Source organism: Sinocyclocheilus rhinocerous, unplaced genomic scaffold, assembly GCF_001515625.1.
Source record: "Sinocyclocheilus rhinocerous isolate Xijiao unplaced genomic scaffold, SAMN03320098_v1.1 scaffold3470, whole genome shotgun sequence".
In the NCBI taxonomy this organism is placed as follows: domain Eukaryota; kingdom Metazoa; phylum Chordata; class Actinopteri; order Cypriniformes; family Cyprinidae; genus Sinocyclocheilus; species Sinocyclocheilus rhinocerous.
The window spans coordinates 177867-194657 of record NW_015655997.1 but is presented as its reverse complement, the minus strand read 5'-3'; the positions used below and the strand labels follow the sequence as shown (position 1 = coordinate 194657).

Below are 16791 nucleotides of genomic sequence, written 5' to 3'. Positions count from 1 at the left end.
AGGACTACAATAATACACATGAAAACATAAAACGCAAACAAAAATATGCATACAACTACACATACAGCCAGGGGGGTGGCCTAAACATTATGTAAATATATTAAAGGACTTACATATGGAGACAGTCTTAATTGCTTTCTTATTATGTAAATACAAAATCGTCTTAACATAAATTTGAATTTCTTTCTCAAACAAGCCTCTTAATTCTTTTACGTGATGACATTATTACGTCATATAGTGGTCGCTTCTGGAGGCGTGGTATATTTACAACATGTTCTAAAAGTTGATAGATTTTTTTTTTTCAAATAATAATAATAATAGTACGTTCACGTGTCCCAAACCAGTTTGTTGCCGCCACAATGCTGCTAATAAAAACATGAATTCATTTAGAACCTACATATAATTAGCATTTACATTAAACAATACTAACATTAATGTACATCTCTCAAATGAAAAAGTGTTTGCACATATTAATAAAATTCTATTTAATAAAGTCAACTCGTAAACACATATCATGTTGATAAAACTTTCATACAACAAAATTAAAGTAAAACTGTATACTACAAAATAATATATATTGTTTTCATTTATAACATTTCTGCTATTCGGTTAAATTAATTTACTTTCGTCCCATTAGTCAAATCCTCTGTCCAATTAGACGAGCATCAACCGATTCGTTTAAAAGATCTGATTCAAAAAACGAACCGTTTGCGAATCGAATACTTTTATTTATTTATAACATTTCTGCTATTCGGTTAATACGAAACATTTGGGATAATGTAAGTACACAAATCAGCAAAATATATAACACTGTTCTAATGGTTTTTGGATATTTTAATAAAAAAATCTTACATATTGTGCCTTTAATTTACTTTCGTCCCATCAGTCAAATACTCTGTTCAATTAGAGCATCGGTTTTGTGAACCGTTTCATTTTAAACCGATTCGTTTAAAAGATCCGAATCAAAAGAACGAATCGTATGCGAATCGAATGATTTATTAACGTAGTAGAATGAAGCAGGGTGAGGCTGAAAGCCGTCGAAGTGAAGAGAGTCCGTTGAACGAGCGTGACACACGGTATCTATATCGGATCAGTAAACATTTAATGGTTTCGTTATGATAGCTAACATGACTGTTTCCGGTTGACATTACTACAAATTGTAGGTTTGATTTTTTTCTCTTTTATACTGTATTGTACTGTACGACTAGACCATTTTGTTGTTGCTAGTATGAAAATCACAGCACATTTGTTTGTCTTAACATGGGTATGTAATTTTGATAAAGTGCTCTTAATGTTGTGGTGCCTAATATGATTGATATTTTATGCAGGAGCTGAATCTCAAACGTCTGAACTTGACTGAAAGATGCCCCATGCTCCCAGAACAAAAATGCAGACCAAACTGAGTACCTGGACACCTCTAAATCATCAGCTCTCCAATGCTCATGTACGTGCACCAAAAATATAGTATATGATCTTCTGCTTTGTTTTACATGAGAATTGCAGTTTCAATATGTTGACTTCAGGTGTATTTTTTCTCGCTACCAAAACAGTGATATTACAGCGTAGAATGTTTCATATCAAATGTAAACACTTTTGCAGGTTTTTGAAGAGAGAAGAAATTTGCTTGGAAAGTGGGTAAGAAATGCACTTACTGTAAAAATCGCAATGTCTACAGTTTCTTGGTTTTGTTATTTGCTCTGTTGATTATATGCTCAAACCCTCTTCCTTTTTACCGCAGTTTGAGAAGTGGACAGATAGCCAGCGGAAACAGGTGCTGCAAGATTTTTTCTCCAGATGCTCTGCTAGTCAGCTGAAACATCTCAGACAGACTCTGAGCAGCTGGGTACCAGAGGAAGCCCTCGACTTCACTAGGGTCCTTCCCAGGGTCATATCACTCTATATATTTTCATTCCTTGACCCCCGAAGCCTCTGTAGATGTGCTCAGGTATGTGTCATTGTTAAATTTACCAAATAAATTAATAAACATGATTGGAATAGTCTGAATATTTTGATGGCATGAATAAAACACACTTTTCTACATGCACACTCAAATATATTCTATACTTACTGTGTGCAAATACACTAACGTTCAGATGCATTTTTTTTTTCAGAATTCTTTGACTAACAGAAAGCATTTATTTGAAATAGAATGTTTTTGGTAACATTATACATGTTTTTGCTGTCACTTTTGATGAGTTTAGTGCATCTGTGCTGAATAAAAGTATTAATTTAGAACATTAAAGTAAACATCTTACTGATACTGACCCTAAACTTTTGAACAGGACTATGTGTATATCATTAGTGTATTCTCTAATTACTGTAATACATTCATTTGCAGGTAAGCTGGCATTGGAAAAACCTGGTTGAGCTTGATCAGCTGTGGATGCCTAAATGTCTGAAACTAGGCTGGTGCATAACCTTTACTCCAACACCATTTGAACAAGGTGTATGGAAGAGGCATTACATAGAGACAGTGCAGGAGCTTCACATTAGCAGGCCCAAGGTACGATGTCGCTGAAAGGCTGTTTTAGAGTCTCATCTACTGGAATAAATGTCATTTTTTGTGGCTCACATTTTCCACATTCTCCAGGCACCTGTGAAGGAAGAGTTTATTATCCCTGAGGTGAAAGTAATTGGCAGTGAGATAGAGGGGTCACTTACTGTGATCGGTCACAGGGAGTTGAATTCTGTCTTCCCAAGTCTTCATGGGAAGAGTAAAGATGGGAATAGCTTCGTGAAATCAGCCAAAGGTCTTCCGCCTTGGAGAGACTCAGACAGGCATCCCACTGACACAATACGCTTTAACTACTTGGATAACTTGGACCCAGTTGAGCATGCAAGAAAAGTGTAAGTGAAGAACTTATTTTGTTTTGCACACGCATAAATACACGACCGTCCAAAAGTTTGGGGTCAGTAAATTTTTTTTGAAAGAAATTAAAACAAAAAAAAAAAAAAAAAAAAACTAAAATAAATATATATATATATATATATATATAATATGAAGCAGCACAACTGTTTTCAACATTAATAACAATAAGCAATGTTTCTTGAGCACCAAATCAGCATATTAGAATAGGTAGGAAAGTGAAGGTGGAGCTGTCCGGGAGTTGAGTCGGTAGAGTTGACAGAAGTGAAATCCCTGGAAAAACTTTTTGCGGAAAATACTGGTAAGCATAACACGACTATATAACGGTGTCTAGCTTATTTAAAATAGTGGGGGAAATCTCTAATTCGTTCATAAGCTTGTAAGTTATTCACAATAATAGTTAGCTCGCGCTCTAGCTCTGTCAAACGTCTCAATATTCCCAGAGCCGCAGAATGTGTGACTCCAGTTCACTGTAGAAAAAGTACGTCTTTAACTCTTAGCCTTGTTTCAGCAAACCTCAGTCACAACAATTTTTATCGAAGAAAAACGCGTTAGTAGTCCTCAGTGATTTATTCGGTATCTGTTTCTGCGACAACGGTTATGAAAATTGAACAAGTTTTAGAGGACGTTAAAATGTCACAGATTTATTATGTATCTATACTAACTTTGTGTACTTTTTCATCGGTTTGGTTGACGAGCTTCCTGGTGTTTTACAGTGAAGCCCACCCGCTGGCTGTTACATTAGTTGTCAGTTGGCAGTCTCGTGCGTGCAACGGTGTTTAATGGCCAACGGTTTGTCTGCTTGCTGTTTATTCAGAAGCACGTTTGTATCTGATTTTACACCTCAAAGGCTTTTAAATGGAAATTAGGATTTCAAAAGCGTTATATCTTAAAGTAATATATAATTCATGTGTGTTTTGTCAATGATATAGACTGCTGACATAGATTAATCCAAGTACAGTTGACTTAAATGACAAGTAATATCATCGTACAGTAAAGCACTTAACGTTGCCTTAAGTTACTTTGAACTAAATGAGTCTGCTAAATGGAAGATTGTTTTATTTTTCATAGCTTTCATTTTCTTCTGTTGTTGGACATTTAAATGTCCAAAATGATAGCATCCACTAAATGTAAGTCTATACAATTGCATTTCTCCGGATAAAGGTTCTTTCAAAGTGCTAAACTGGTGAAGAGAAGTTCCAGGTTGTTATTGTCAACCTCAGGCCACAACAGCTGTTCCTTTACTGACACTCAGGAGAGCTGGGAAACTTAAATCCCACTCATTGGATCCTGTACAGGGATGGATGGAGGGCAAGTAAGGAGGACACCCCCATAGTTTGAAGTGTATCTCTAAATTGTTGAGATAATTCTCTTCCATTTTCTTCAATGCTTCAGTTTTTGTGTTTCTCTGGACAGCCAGAGGGTTTCTAGATTTATTATTGTTTTTCCAGATCAATTGTGAAATGCTGCCTGCTTCCAGAAGGATGGCGACAGCTGCGGTGCTCTGCATGCTGGTTGAGCCTCTGGGTATGGCTTTGCATGATATCTTTTGAAATGACAAGGATCTTATTTCAGGGTAGTTTGACTAGTCTCCCATCCTGGCAGAGTTTTCGTTGTGGTTAGAAATGCACAGAAGCACCTGGAGATTGATAATGGCATAGTTTTTGTGGACATGTACTTCCTCTTTCAGTAATATTACCCATGCAAAACTGCATGAAATTCCTTTTTTTTTTTTTCTTTTCTTTTTTTTTCTGATTATAGACTGTTGGCTTAAGCCTTTTTGTCATTAGATTGATCAGTCTGCATCTGAACAGAACAGAACAATATTTCAGAACAATATTTCAGGCCTAAATTAGTGTGCATTTCACTGCACATGTGCTGCCTTTGTTTTCATCCGTGCTGAGTAGCTAATTGATTGGTCTGAGTCATTTTTCTTTTTCAGGCTTTGATACGCATCTCATGCAATGACAAGCACGGTGGCAGAGCATGCGAAAGATCGCGAAAGGGAGTGCAAATGGTTGTAGTGAATGTGCAGCATTTTGGCAGTGTGTAAATGCATTGTGTGTCGTCCAAAAGGCTTCCGCTGCCTCATCCAGCTGGCAACAAGGCATGTGTAAAATCACTTGTTAATCCACAGAGGTTGTTTGTCTGTTCAATACAGTGCATGTGTTGCAGCAGAACAGGACGCACTTTCAGTTGTTTTAGCTGTCCTGGGTTTTCTACGTGTAATTGGATTAGTCTACTCATGATTTGTCAAGCTTTCAAAGCTGATTACATAATTGTAACAGTACAATGTTATCATTACAACATGAAAAAATTAGCGATGCACTGTATCATATTGGGTATTGGAAGAGATTTTGTAATTTAATGTATTGGTTGATAATAGACATTTAATTTTCCAGTTCAATTACCGGATTTGTTGGCTTGAAACAGATGGACTCTTAGAATCATAATATGCTTAGTAACTGAGCTTTAATAAACGCTCACATATTTCTGTGTTTTCATCCGCAAATTGCAGCAGGGAGATTTAACTAATACAGAAAACATCCAGTAGCCTGATTTGATATGCATGTCTATTATCTGGTATGCATTATGCATTAATATTGACAAAACGTAGATAAATTGCTTGCCTGGGTCTTATCTTTGACATTCTGAAATATAATATATTGTGCAACACCAGTGTGATATTTTCTGTTGTTCACTTTCGACAAACTTCCTCCTAGTTTTACACTTCTATTTCCACTCTATGTCTGACTGAGAGTCAACTATGCTGAGGTTAATCGCGGGGGAAGTAGCTTATTTGAAATGCAATGATTGCAGAAACCACTGGTAATATTTTTACACAATATATTAAGTAGGATGTTTGTGAAAGCTTGCAGCCCTACTGTTGTGCCTGAGAACAGAAGCATGGTTTTACTAGCTGCAGGCGATCGTGTAGGTGATAACTCTGTGTTGAGCTGCGTACTGTGAGTTGGAGTGTTACTAGAACTGACTACTCAGCTGGCATTTGAACTTGACTGTAACCTTGGCCGTCTGAGTTGTCTGGCTCTACTCAGTGATGCTACTTTTTCATTCAATTGAGCAGCTGCTGGAATTTAGATTTATGTATGTTGGTGTTTTTGTCCATGGTAACAGTCTGTGAAAGCACTGTGAATGAAATGTATCATAGCCCAGATATTCTTTCTTTCTTTCTCTCCATCTCTCTCTTTCTGTCTTTAATTTGGACTCACTTGTTTAAATTTATGTAACCTGGTCTTTGCTTCACTGATTATTTGTTGCTATCTATTTATCTGGACAGGAAGTTTAGCCAAATACCAAATGCTTTTTTTCTGTGATACCAAGAAACAATGAATTTGTTCATGAAGACTCCATGACCCAGATTTTTTTTTTTCTGATAGAGTCAGTCAGGAATCCAAAAATAGATACAAAGCTAATAGCATTTTAAACCCCCCTTTTTTGTTGCAACAAATGCTGGTGCACTAGGGTAAAGAATTTTTTTTGTTTGTTTTTTGTATCATTTCGAAATTTGAAGCAAAAACAGAATGGTTTGACTTCAGTTTTGTGAAACTATGCATAAAAAATATCTGCATGAAACAGAAACAGCAGAGCTGAATGAGACGCAGATTCACTCTCTGCCAGCAGGTGGCTCTTAAAGCGTTTTCTTGGTTTCCGCTGTAAACAAAGCAGAGCTGCACATATGAACTTTAATATGCAGGGCTCCAGACTGCGACCATTTTTTCTGCCTGTGCGACTAAATGTTGTGTGCGCACTTCTATCCAATCACGTTGATGGATAAAAATTTAATTAAAATAAGCATGTAACGACCACAAATGGAGGAAAATAGTTGAGTAAAAGTACCGATACATCACTTAAAATGTACTCAAGTAAAAGTACACAATTTTTAAACTACTCAAAAAAGTACAATTACTGATAAAAACTGCTTAATTACTGTAACGTGAATATTTGTAATTCGTTACTTCACACCCCTGCATACTATAGTGCCATTTCTAACTATTGGCAGAGCAGGCAGTTGACCTCTGCATTATGAAGGGCCTCCATAACTGTACCACAGCGCAATATAGGTAATGGCATATTTTTCATGTTAACATTGTGCACTACCCTCCAGGTACAATATTCTGATTGTTTGCATCTTGTTTTTTAAGCCCATAAATAATGTACTCGTTCTAATAAATTAAAATCATCTTAACATTGCTGGTAGGTTATCATTAGGCACACTCTCTTTGTTTAAAAAATACAAATAAAAATTAGAAGGGTTCTAAACTTAATGCGCTGTCTTCACTGTACCTCATGCACACACATTTAGTCACTAGATCACGCTGCGTGTGCTCAGACAAACTTTTTAGCGCTGCCCCGCGATATTACCAATAAAATAGCTTAATCGCTGAAGAGCTACATTATGTTTCTCAACAAGGAGCTGGTAACATCATCGTTTCTAAAGGAATTAACTTAAAGCCACAGCTTCACTGTTAATAGAGAAACATGGCAAAACTGTGTTAATTCATACATACACAGCCTCTCTCTCTCTCTCTCTCTCTCTCGCTCATAAATGAACACTTCATAAATTACACTTTTCTGATAATAGAGTATTGAAGTCTGTGAGATCGCTAAACTGCAAGCTAATCTGTGTTTTCAGAAAGCAAGCGCGTTTATCCACAGTGGAGAGAGCGCACGCACATATGGTTGCCAGGTTGACAATAACAAGTAACACACTTGGCAGATATTTCCGTATTGCGCAAGTGGGAAGCTCCGTTTCGGGGATTACGTCTCTTTATATCAGGCAACCCCGGTTGTGTTCCTCTGCGGCCAGATTAAACCTCGTTGTAGCCTATATATTATGCTCTATTCATAATTTTTTTTGAAACCTTGCACTTTTCTACTCCATTTTAAACTGTGTTCGTGTATTCAAATTAAGCGCGGTCCACTGCTGCACGCGTGCCGCGATATCTCACAACGAAACACACAGCGTCACACACGGCGTGCTTGAGTGAGCGGAGGCCGGCGTGCTAGAGTGAGGAACTTGAAAACGGAGCGGTCGGCGGATTCGACGAAGGAGCGGCCGGCAGGCTTGCAGGAAAAATTGAAATCGCATCATATGACCCCTTTAAATAACAGCCTCAGCAATTTGATAACCATGCTAAAAGAATTGCAATTTTTTGTTTTATTTTGATTAATCAGTCCTACAGTCAGTACAGGCTTAAATTATGCTTGAAGGGCAATGAAGACCATGTCTTCCCCATGTACTCTGCGACATGGATCTTTGTATCTCAGTGCTTTTGAGATGCTGAGATCACAGAACAGAAGTGCTATTCAGACCAAAAGCAGGCTGTAAGAAGAATTGTATGCCTCTGAGTCCTACACACTTTATGATGAGCTGCGGAGAATGTCTCTGAATACCAAACCCCCATCAGTTTACGCACTGAGGCTATGTGGTTTCCACACTCTTTTCCTGTGCCTGATAATCCAAAATGCCAAGAACGTCGGCTAGATGAAGTTTTTCCTACTTAAGTGAAGAGAACCCATTATCTGAATAATGTAAATTTCTTCAGATACTATAAACATTCATACTGTTAGGACCCAAGGTTCATATATGGTGTTTGAATGGGATGCATTGTTTTGGAAGTGTTGCTCCTCCCATCATGACCCTATTGAGCACAGTTAGTGCTAAGGGGTGGAACGGTTCAACTTACTCACGGTTCGGTTTGTATCACGGTTTTAGAGTCACGGTTTCGGTATAGTTCTCTATGTATGTTTAGGCAAAAACTATACTGTCAAATAAAAATTGATTATTCTTATTTTCTTTATCTAACTACAAGCAACAGCACAAATAAATACAACAGAGTATACAAATAAAATAAACAGTGATTTTCAGGGTTTTTCAGGTAGGTCTAACATTAGCTTTTAGGTACAGAAATTGAACAAAGTAATGAAATGTAAAACAGCATTGCATATTTGACTGTATAAATTAAAGATTAATCTTTATTAAAGTTACAAAAGCTATTCAATCAAGAGCAGTGAGTGATTTCTTTGTTGTTGCTGTTTGATTAATATTAAGAAAGTGCTGTCACTTAAAGAGAATGCACTGATACAGTACGTTCAGCCGGCTATGTCCGCTATAGGATACTTACCAAGATGGGCATTTTGACATAATTTTTGTGTGAATTTGTCCATTTAAACACAATACTTTCAGAGAGAGCTTAATATTTGCGCGCGTTCTGAGGTGCGGGTTTGCGCTTGGGATGAGCGCTCGCACAAATCTTCTCTGGCTTTTAAATGTTTAAACTGGCAAAGCTTAAATGAGTTTAGCTTAAACACAGATATCAACCTGTGCGCACCCGGGTGATGACGGGATAAATGCTCATATTCCAGCATATGGCATTCGCATTGAACAAGAGTGAATGGTTTGTCCACGTTTTTTTTTTCATCGCTGTTGTTGTAATTAGTAATCGACCGATATTGATATTTTATAACCGATACCGATAGCAATTATTTGCATGTTTATGTGCCCGATAACCGATATGCAGAACCGATATTTGTTTACTGTTATAAAGTAAATAAATGACTGAGTGAAGTAAGAACATACTTCACTTTGGTTTTTCCTCTTTTCAGTCATCTTTTTTTTTTTAAGTGTTGAAAATTAGAAACATATATTAGCAGAACCCTGTTTGTTTTACGTGTTATTTATTGCAAACCATATTACAGATGCGTTGTCAGATTTAAGTTGAACCGCGGTCCTAGCGCGTGCCGAACCATGTGTGGAGAACCGTACGGTTCGATTTTTTTCCTGCAAACCGTTCTACCCCTAATTAGTGCAATACGGTTTGACCAAAAATCTGTATCACGTTTTTTTTTTTTTTGATTCTGGCGGTTTCATGATTTAGCACGGTTTTTACCCTGGCTGAGACTTTATATGAATCAAAATGCATGAAACCGTTGCAAAACCACTGCATTTTAATCATGATCCGAACAAAGATGCTACATATAGCATGTGCAGTTTTTGATTTAAATTAGATTGCATAATTTCACAATTTAAAGCAAAAACAGAATGGTCTGACTTTAGTTTTGTGAAATTATGCTACATAAACATATCTGAACGAAACGAAAACAGCAGACGGGCTGGATAAGAAGCAAATTCACTCTCTGACAGCAGGTGGTGCTTAAGGAACACTGTTTCCTTGGTTACTGCTGTAAACAAAGCAGTGCTGTGCTTATGAACACTACTTTAATATGCATTATTTGGAGGTAAGATGAAAAGAAAATTCTATCTAAACTTTTCTGAAGACAGTCAGTGTCCCTTGGAGATATTCATATAAACCCCCGCCCCTACTTCAATATTTAGAATTTTCATCCAATATTTCTTGCTCTGATTGCTACAGTATTTTCTCCTCTTTGTATTGTGACCTCTATCAGGTATGAAACCTAATCCTCATTATTCTGTCTAAAGAAATATGAAGTAAACGTGTAAATATATCCACATTTCTCCAATTATGCGCAATTTTGGACTATAAGCACTTATTGACGCTGTTCCGTGAAGCTATGTGAACACAAATCCCCTATCAATTCACAAAGCTGTCTACGTTGCTTAGGCACGTGTATCAGTATGCCATTTTTAAATTTTTTAATTTTTTTTATTCATACCAGTTGGGTAATTCAAACCGTTTGAACCGGTATATCGCCCACCACTAAGCAGTGTTATGGCAGAGGAAGCAAGGCGGCCATTGTGGCAGTGTTTATGTCGCCCTGCCTCTTGCCACATTGCCCGCCCACCATTGCCCATGTAGGGGCAAAAATCAACCAGCCTCCTTCAAGCCTCAGTCACCTTTCCTGCAGCCCGAGGGAGGCACAGTTCTCTTAACCCAATTTTAGGTTTGCTATCCTCCACAGTCAAAACAGAGGTCTTTAAAAATGGATGAAACCATGAGGTCTCACCCTGTGGTGTCTCTGTTATTTTATATAGGGTGGAGCAGCCCTTGTGCCTTTTAGCCATTTATGCTCTTTACAAGTCTCTTGGTTGAAGAAATCAAAGCCTTTTATTATGACAGGCCTTTTAGTCAGATGATGCAGAATATCACATCTGATGGTGTGTTCATTCAAGAAGCAGTTTTAAGCACAGCTCACTGACCTTTCTGCACTAGACTGGCACTAAATATTTGATTGCGTTTTAGACCACCCTGTGTAGTTGGAAAGCTTTAGAATTGAGTTGAATAACACAAGTTCTAATACAGTTACGGAGCAAATTTGTTGAAAAGCATAATTTAAAAATATGATACAATTTGTTAACAGTATGTGACGCTATATATGCTGTTTAATTTAGGAATCTAGGATGTGTAGGTGTAGTATGAGGGTGTAGTGTAATTACCTAAAATAGACATGGCTGGCAAAGTTAAAGACACAACATCCATGACAACGAGTAACATAAAGCCCTATAAAATCTATTTATTTATTTAATTCTTTGTTTTCCATTTTAATTTTTCTGGATTCTGTTTTAATGGTGGTAATTAGGGATATGCCGGTATAAAATTTTCATGTTGCGATTAATTGCTAATGCTTTTATTACGGTATACGGTATTATCACGATATTGAAATTAAGTTTAAGTCTAAATATTTAAGTATTTGGCGCTGTGATGAACATCATAGTGAATACATAAATCTGAATGGCTGTTTAAATCATTTAAACACGATTCAGAAACAGAAAGTAGTGCAGTTGCTTTGTTTACAGGATTTCTGGGGTAACGGCTGCATTTAAATGAATTATTATTATTATTATTATTATTATTTCTGCAGTTTAGCGCCATCTGCTGTCAGAGAGTGAAAGCGCTTTCATCCAGAGTTTCTCTCACATGTTCCGCCATGTGCTTCACGTCTGCGCTTGTTTACATCAGAGTGTGCACGCCTCTTTCAAGCAGCATACAGCGGTGTTGTGCATTTTGACCAGTTTATGGGAAAAGTATTCTTAAAATGCATTCAAAATTCTGAATAATTTGTAATATATAATTATTCACGGTATTTAGAAGTGCCCACGATAATAATATCGTGCATATTCATTACCGTGATATATCGCATTACCGAATACAGGCACAAGTCTAGTGGTAATCCAATGAAGGCATAAAATATTAAGAATTTAATGCACCATTTAAAATAAGTAATGAAATTAAAATGTAATGATTCTTTTTATTTTTTGCCATGCAAAATGTTGCACGAGAGGTTTACTGTTAAAATTAAAATATGGAAGAAAGATTGTGTGATATTTCTTAAATAAAGTTTTAATAACTTTTGACAAGTAGTTGTCAAGACCTGAGTTTCATATGAAAAGATGCCGCTTCTTCACACAGACAGAGACATGAAAAACATGCAGACTTCATATTTAAATGGCAGTCTTTTTATGCTTTAATAATTACAGACACTGGTCTATATCTTAGTGTCATTAATTGTACAGCCCTACTTTTGATTTATTGAATTTACTCGTAAACATTTTTTTTTATTTCTGAAATTGTGCAAGCAAGTTGCTAAAGTAATGAATTGAGATGTGTGGTGTTTTGCTGATTCACAGTGTAGCCGTTACAGTATCTGGTATTTTTCTTTGCCTATGTTTAGATGCCCCCTTATGAGGTCAGTAAGTGCTGTGATATTTGTCCATTATCAGTGCCATCTCAGCAATAGCAGAATTAAGAGAAACCACTAGAAATTAGCTACTTGCAGCTAATGGAGTTGTTGTGGAGACAGGAAATAGCTGTTTTTACTGCACTGTTATGGGTTAGGCTAGACTTTTTGTGTGGTGTGACTTATCACTGTGTTTTCTACACTGCTCCGATGTTTGTCAAAGACCACACTGAGCATCAAAAGCTCATGAACTCCCACACATTGTGCAGTACGGTCACTTTGCTACATTTCTCCATGGATGTTATCGCAGAGGAAACTCTTTCTCACCTGATATTCTGTAGCATTAGATGGCTGTGTGTGAGTGTGAGTGTGTCTGTGTACGTGAAGCTGACACATTGCTTTCAGTAAGTAACACAATATTTAGACTCTGGGTCAGTTTTATGTCTTAATGTACCAGCTCTATCATAAATCAACATCTTGTTGCTGTTTGTTAGCTCTTTCTACTAATAAAATAAAATAAAACGAAGAGAAGCAACTTGTTTTTTCATCTTCATTTGACCCTCTAACTCTAGCACTCTCTATTCTAATGCTACTTCTAATTTTATCTGCTTGTTTTTTTTTATTAAAAAACTTGATCCTCTAACATTTGCACTCTCTATTCTATTTCTATTCTAACTACTTGTTTTATTTATAAAGAAAGAAGAGCCTCTAACACTAGCATTCTCTATTCTTTCTCTATTCTTTCCACTTATTTTCTTTTTATTTATTATAAATAATGACCTTCTAACACTAGCATTATCTGTTCTTTTTCTGTTCTATTGAATTGTTTTATTTTTATTTAAAAATGACCCTCTAACACTAGCTTTCCGTATTCTTTTTCTATTCTTTCTACTTGTTTTCTTTTTATTTATTATAAAAACAAAATAAGCAAAAAAAAAAAAAAAAACCTTGCTACGTATAATGTTAGGTGAAGCCCCGCCCACGAACCCCGCCAATCCATCATTTTTTGGGGGAATTTGTATTTATTTATTCTTTAATAAGTATCTGTTCAGGCACCGTTTAGGCACCGGAACCGTTTTAAAAGTATGGATTTGGCACCAGTATCGAAAAAAACCCCAAATGATACCCAACCCTACTTGTTAAAAACAAAGATATTAAGTACTTATATATTAAGTGTTAAAAACTGTTAACATCTATAAAATTTGTGGGTTAAAACAAAATAATGAGATAAAGAGCCATTAATAAGCTCCTTAAAAATGTCTATTTGTGAATGTCTATTCTGTGACACTGTAACTAACTAGCAAATGCAGCTCTTTGAATCTGTGTAAGGGTGGGCAGGTTTTGTGTTCATTTTGAGTTGGTTTTATGTGAGCTGCCTGTGAGATTACGGTGCTCTTAAAAGAAACCGGATTAAAGAAACCCCCTCAGCAAACAGCACAAATAAATCAATGTATGGGAAACACTGGTAATGTATATCGAAATATCGGAAATGTGTTTAAAAATCATATCACCGTTATTGAAAAAAATTATATCGCGATACATATTGATATTGAATTATTGTCCAGCCCTACCCCTCAGTCATACTTCAAATCCCACTGAACTGAGAGTACCCAAGAGCGTAATCGACGTAATCAGTGTTGTTTTCGTTCATGGGAAAGCGTGCATATGTGTTGTGATACTCTCTAAAATGGCGGAAGACGTAACTCGGGGGAGAAGAATGTTGAAAACAATGTTCCCAGGTCCAGAAACGTAGTAAGGACATCGGTAAAACAGTCCATGTGACATCAGTGGCTCAACTTCAGTTTTACGATGCTACAGGTGTCCTTACCGATGTCCTTACTACGTTTCTGGACCTGGGAACATTACAGTTGCATTGCTGTCTACACAGGGTCTGAGAGCTCTCACATTTCATCAAAAATATCTTAATTTGTGTTCCGAAGATGAACGAAGGTCTTACGGGTTTGGAACGACATGAGGGTGAGTAATTAATGACAGAATTGTCATTTTGGGGTGAACTAACCCTTTAAATGTGAACTGGTGGATCGATAAAAAGACTAAACAGTAGGGTGTGCAATATATATGGTCTGCGATAATATCGTAATTGTTGTTTTAACAATGTGCGATTCGACATTATCGAGTACATCGCGAAAAGCAAACAAAACGCACCTACAGAGTGCACAGTCTGCACACATACATTAGGTGAAGTCAGTTAATATAGTTAAACTAGTGCACGCATTTAGAGTGCGTTCTTTCACTGCATGAATCGGTCTACAGGGCTCGAAATTAACTTTTTTACTTGGTAGCACTGGTGCTCCCAACTTCAAAAAGTTAGGAGCACCAGCAAAAATTTAGGAGCACTCACCAAAAATTTAGGAGATTTTGCAATATACTCGATAATGTCAAACCGCACATCGTAAAACAACAATTACGAAATGTGTAGATTCGGTGGCGAACGCTGTTACCTGCAAACTCCGTCCCACAGGCTTTACAGTGAACGCAGTGCATAGAACCTTTTTCATAGCGGAGCCACTAGAAGTCTTTCAACCACTCTCTCCGAAAACTGTACGCCTTCTATTCGGCTGGTGGATCAACATTCACCACATGATCGCTATCACCAGCACCATTATTTGTAACTTTAGGTGGTTCACAAAATAAATCTGTCAGTGTTTCTTTTTTTATTTTCTCTCTTCTTCAGCCCTTTACATTCCCCGCGGTAGTTAGCTCCCTGTCACCTGACAGCGGAAAGCAGTGACTGGGTGATTGACAGCTAATATTAACCAATCTAAAATCTGCATTAAAGTTAAGAATGTAAAGATGAAGTTTAATTGGTTATGTAGCCTAACGTTTCATAGAACGGCAGACAGGTCACCGTATCAACAGGTGAAGGCACATACTCTGAACATTTTTAGAGAAATTAAAACAGGTCGCACGACAACAATTATATGCACTCGCACAAATGCTCCCAAATATATTTTGAGGTCGCACAGATTAAATTTCAGGAGCATATGCGACCAAAATGGTCGCAATTTCGAGCCTTGGTCTATTAAAATGCATTTAGAATGATCACATAATTCAAGAAAGGGGGGCAGAAAATGTATATATTTATATCCTTTCATATAGTTAATATCACACGAAGAGTGCTGTTTTTTTCTCCAAAAGTCAACATGATTACAAATGTGATATTGATTTTATACAAAAGTTCAATAAACACGAAGTTAATATTAAGAGACTTACGTTTTAGACAACATATTTACTGCTTTTGCTCTATTACGCCAACAAAAAGCAGCACTGTTTTGCGTCTCTGAGCAACATGACGGTGTTTCGTTCCTGAATGAATCAAGCGTTTAAATAATTCGGTTCAATCGCAATGACTCACTTATTAACAGTGACTTGCTGCCACCTACTGGAGGGTTTAATTTCACATTTAAAGTATCTTTTCATTTTTTTTAATAATAATTTCAAACATCAGTTTTCAATGTTTTATGTTTAAAATATCAAAACATTATTCATGCATTTGTAACTGCAGGTTAAAGTATTCCATGTCCCTCTGAGCTGCATTAAACAGTGCGTAAATACATTTAAATGCCACTTCAGATGCAGCGTCTGTGTTTCCTCTGCATTGTAAAGATCAATTTTGTTGATACTGATTTCATTTGCTTGGTAAAAGCCCAAATGCAAGAATTTGACTCACAAAGTTGATGCACACTTTTAGAAATAATAGCTTAAAGGTAAAAATGCCCATAAAACTTGTTGGAAAAGATTAATTTCTGTCACTGCTGTGAACTGACCACAAAGAATATGAAAAATATCAAAAAATTCAGGAGTCAGCTGTCCACGGTAGTTCTTAAGATATCAGCACAGTAACACACTCAGCAAAATATCGTCTAATTATCGTTATCGATAAAATCCCAGAAAATATCGAGATATTTTGTCATTATCGCAAACCCCTTATTTGTTATTTAATTTATAGAATAATTTATTGATAATTGCTTAAATTAATATAATACTTTCGACTCGTCCATTTTCTTAAAGGGGTCATATGATGCGATTTCATTTTTTCCTTTCTCTTTGGAGTGTTACAAGCTCTCGGTGCATAAAGAAGATCTGTAAAGTTGTAAAGACTAAAGTCTCAAATCCAAAGAGATATTCTTTATCAAAGTTAAGATTCAGCCACACCTACCTAAAACGGCTCGTTCTAACACGCCCCCACATATCTACATCACTATGTGGGAAGATTTGCATAACACCGCCCAAATGTTCACGCAAAGAAAGAAGACGTAACTTTTATTCTCGCTGTAGTATAGTTG

At 36.6% G+C, this 16791-nt stretch overlaps 2 protein-coding genes across 3 annotated transcripts in view; both read left to right on the top strand.

The window, feature by feature from the left end:
- The first annotated feature begins 1108 nt into the window (after positions 1 to 1108).
- On the top strand, positions 1109 to 2851 carry fbxo16 (F-box protein 16). Its single transcript, XM_016526437.1, has 6 exons — positions 1109 to 1159; positions 1329 to 1444; positions 1600 to 1635; positions 1739 to 1945; positions 2339 to 2503; positions 2591 to 2851. Exons 2-6 carry the CDS (start codon positions 1364 to 1366, stop codon positions 2849 to 2851), a joined length of 750 nt encoding a protein of 249 aa, XP_016381923.1. The 5' UTR covers positions 1109 to 1159; positions 1329 to 1363.
- A 232-nt stretch (positions 2852 to 3083) lies between these two features.
- LOC107719092 (protein FAM49A) overlaps positions 3084 to 16791 on the top strand; it is a 34222-nt gene continuing 20514 nt past the window's right edge. For both annotated transcript variants that reach the window (XM_016526416.1, XM_016526418.1), the window contains exon 1: positions 3084 to 3167. The gene's annotated coding sequence lies outside the window, so the exon portion shown is untranslated. The remainder of the gene's footprint in view (positions 3168 to 16791) is intronic.

Coding starts and splice junctions, on each gene's coding strand:
- fbxo16 (XM_016526437.1), top strand. CDS start 1,364: ATGCCCCATGCTCCCAGAACAAAAATGCAGACCAAACTGAGTACCTGG. Junction 1,445..1,599: donor ATCAGCTCTCCAATGCTCAT/GTACGTGCACCA, acceptor ACACTTTTGCAG/GTTTTTGAAGAGAGAAGAAA. Junction 1,946..2,338: donor GCCTCTGTAGATGTGCTCAG/GTATGTGTCATT, acceptor ATTCATTTGCAG/GTAAGCTGGCATTGGAAAAA.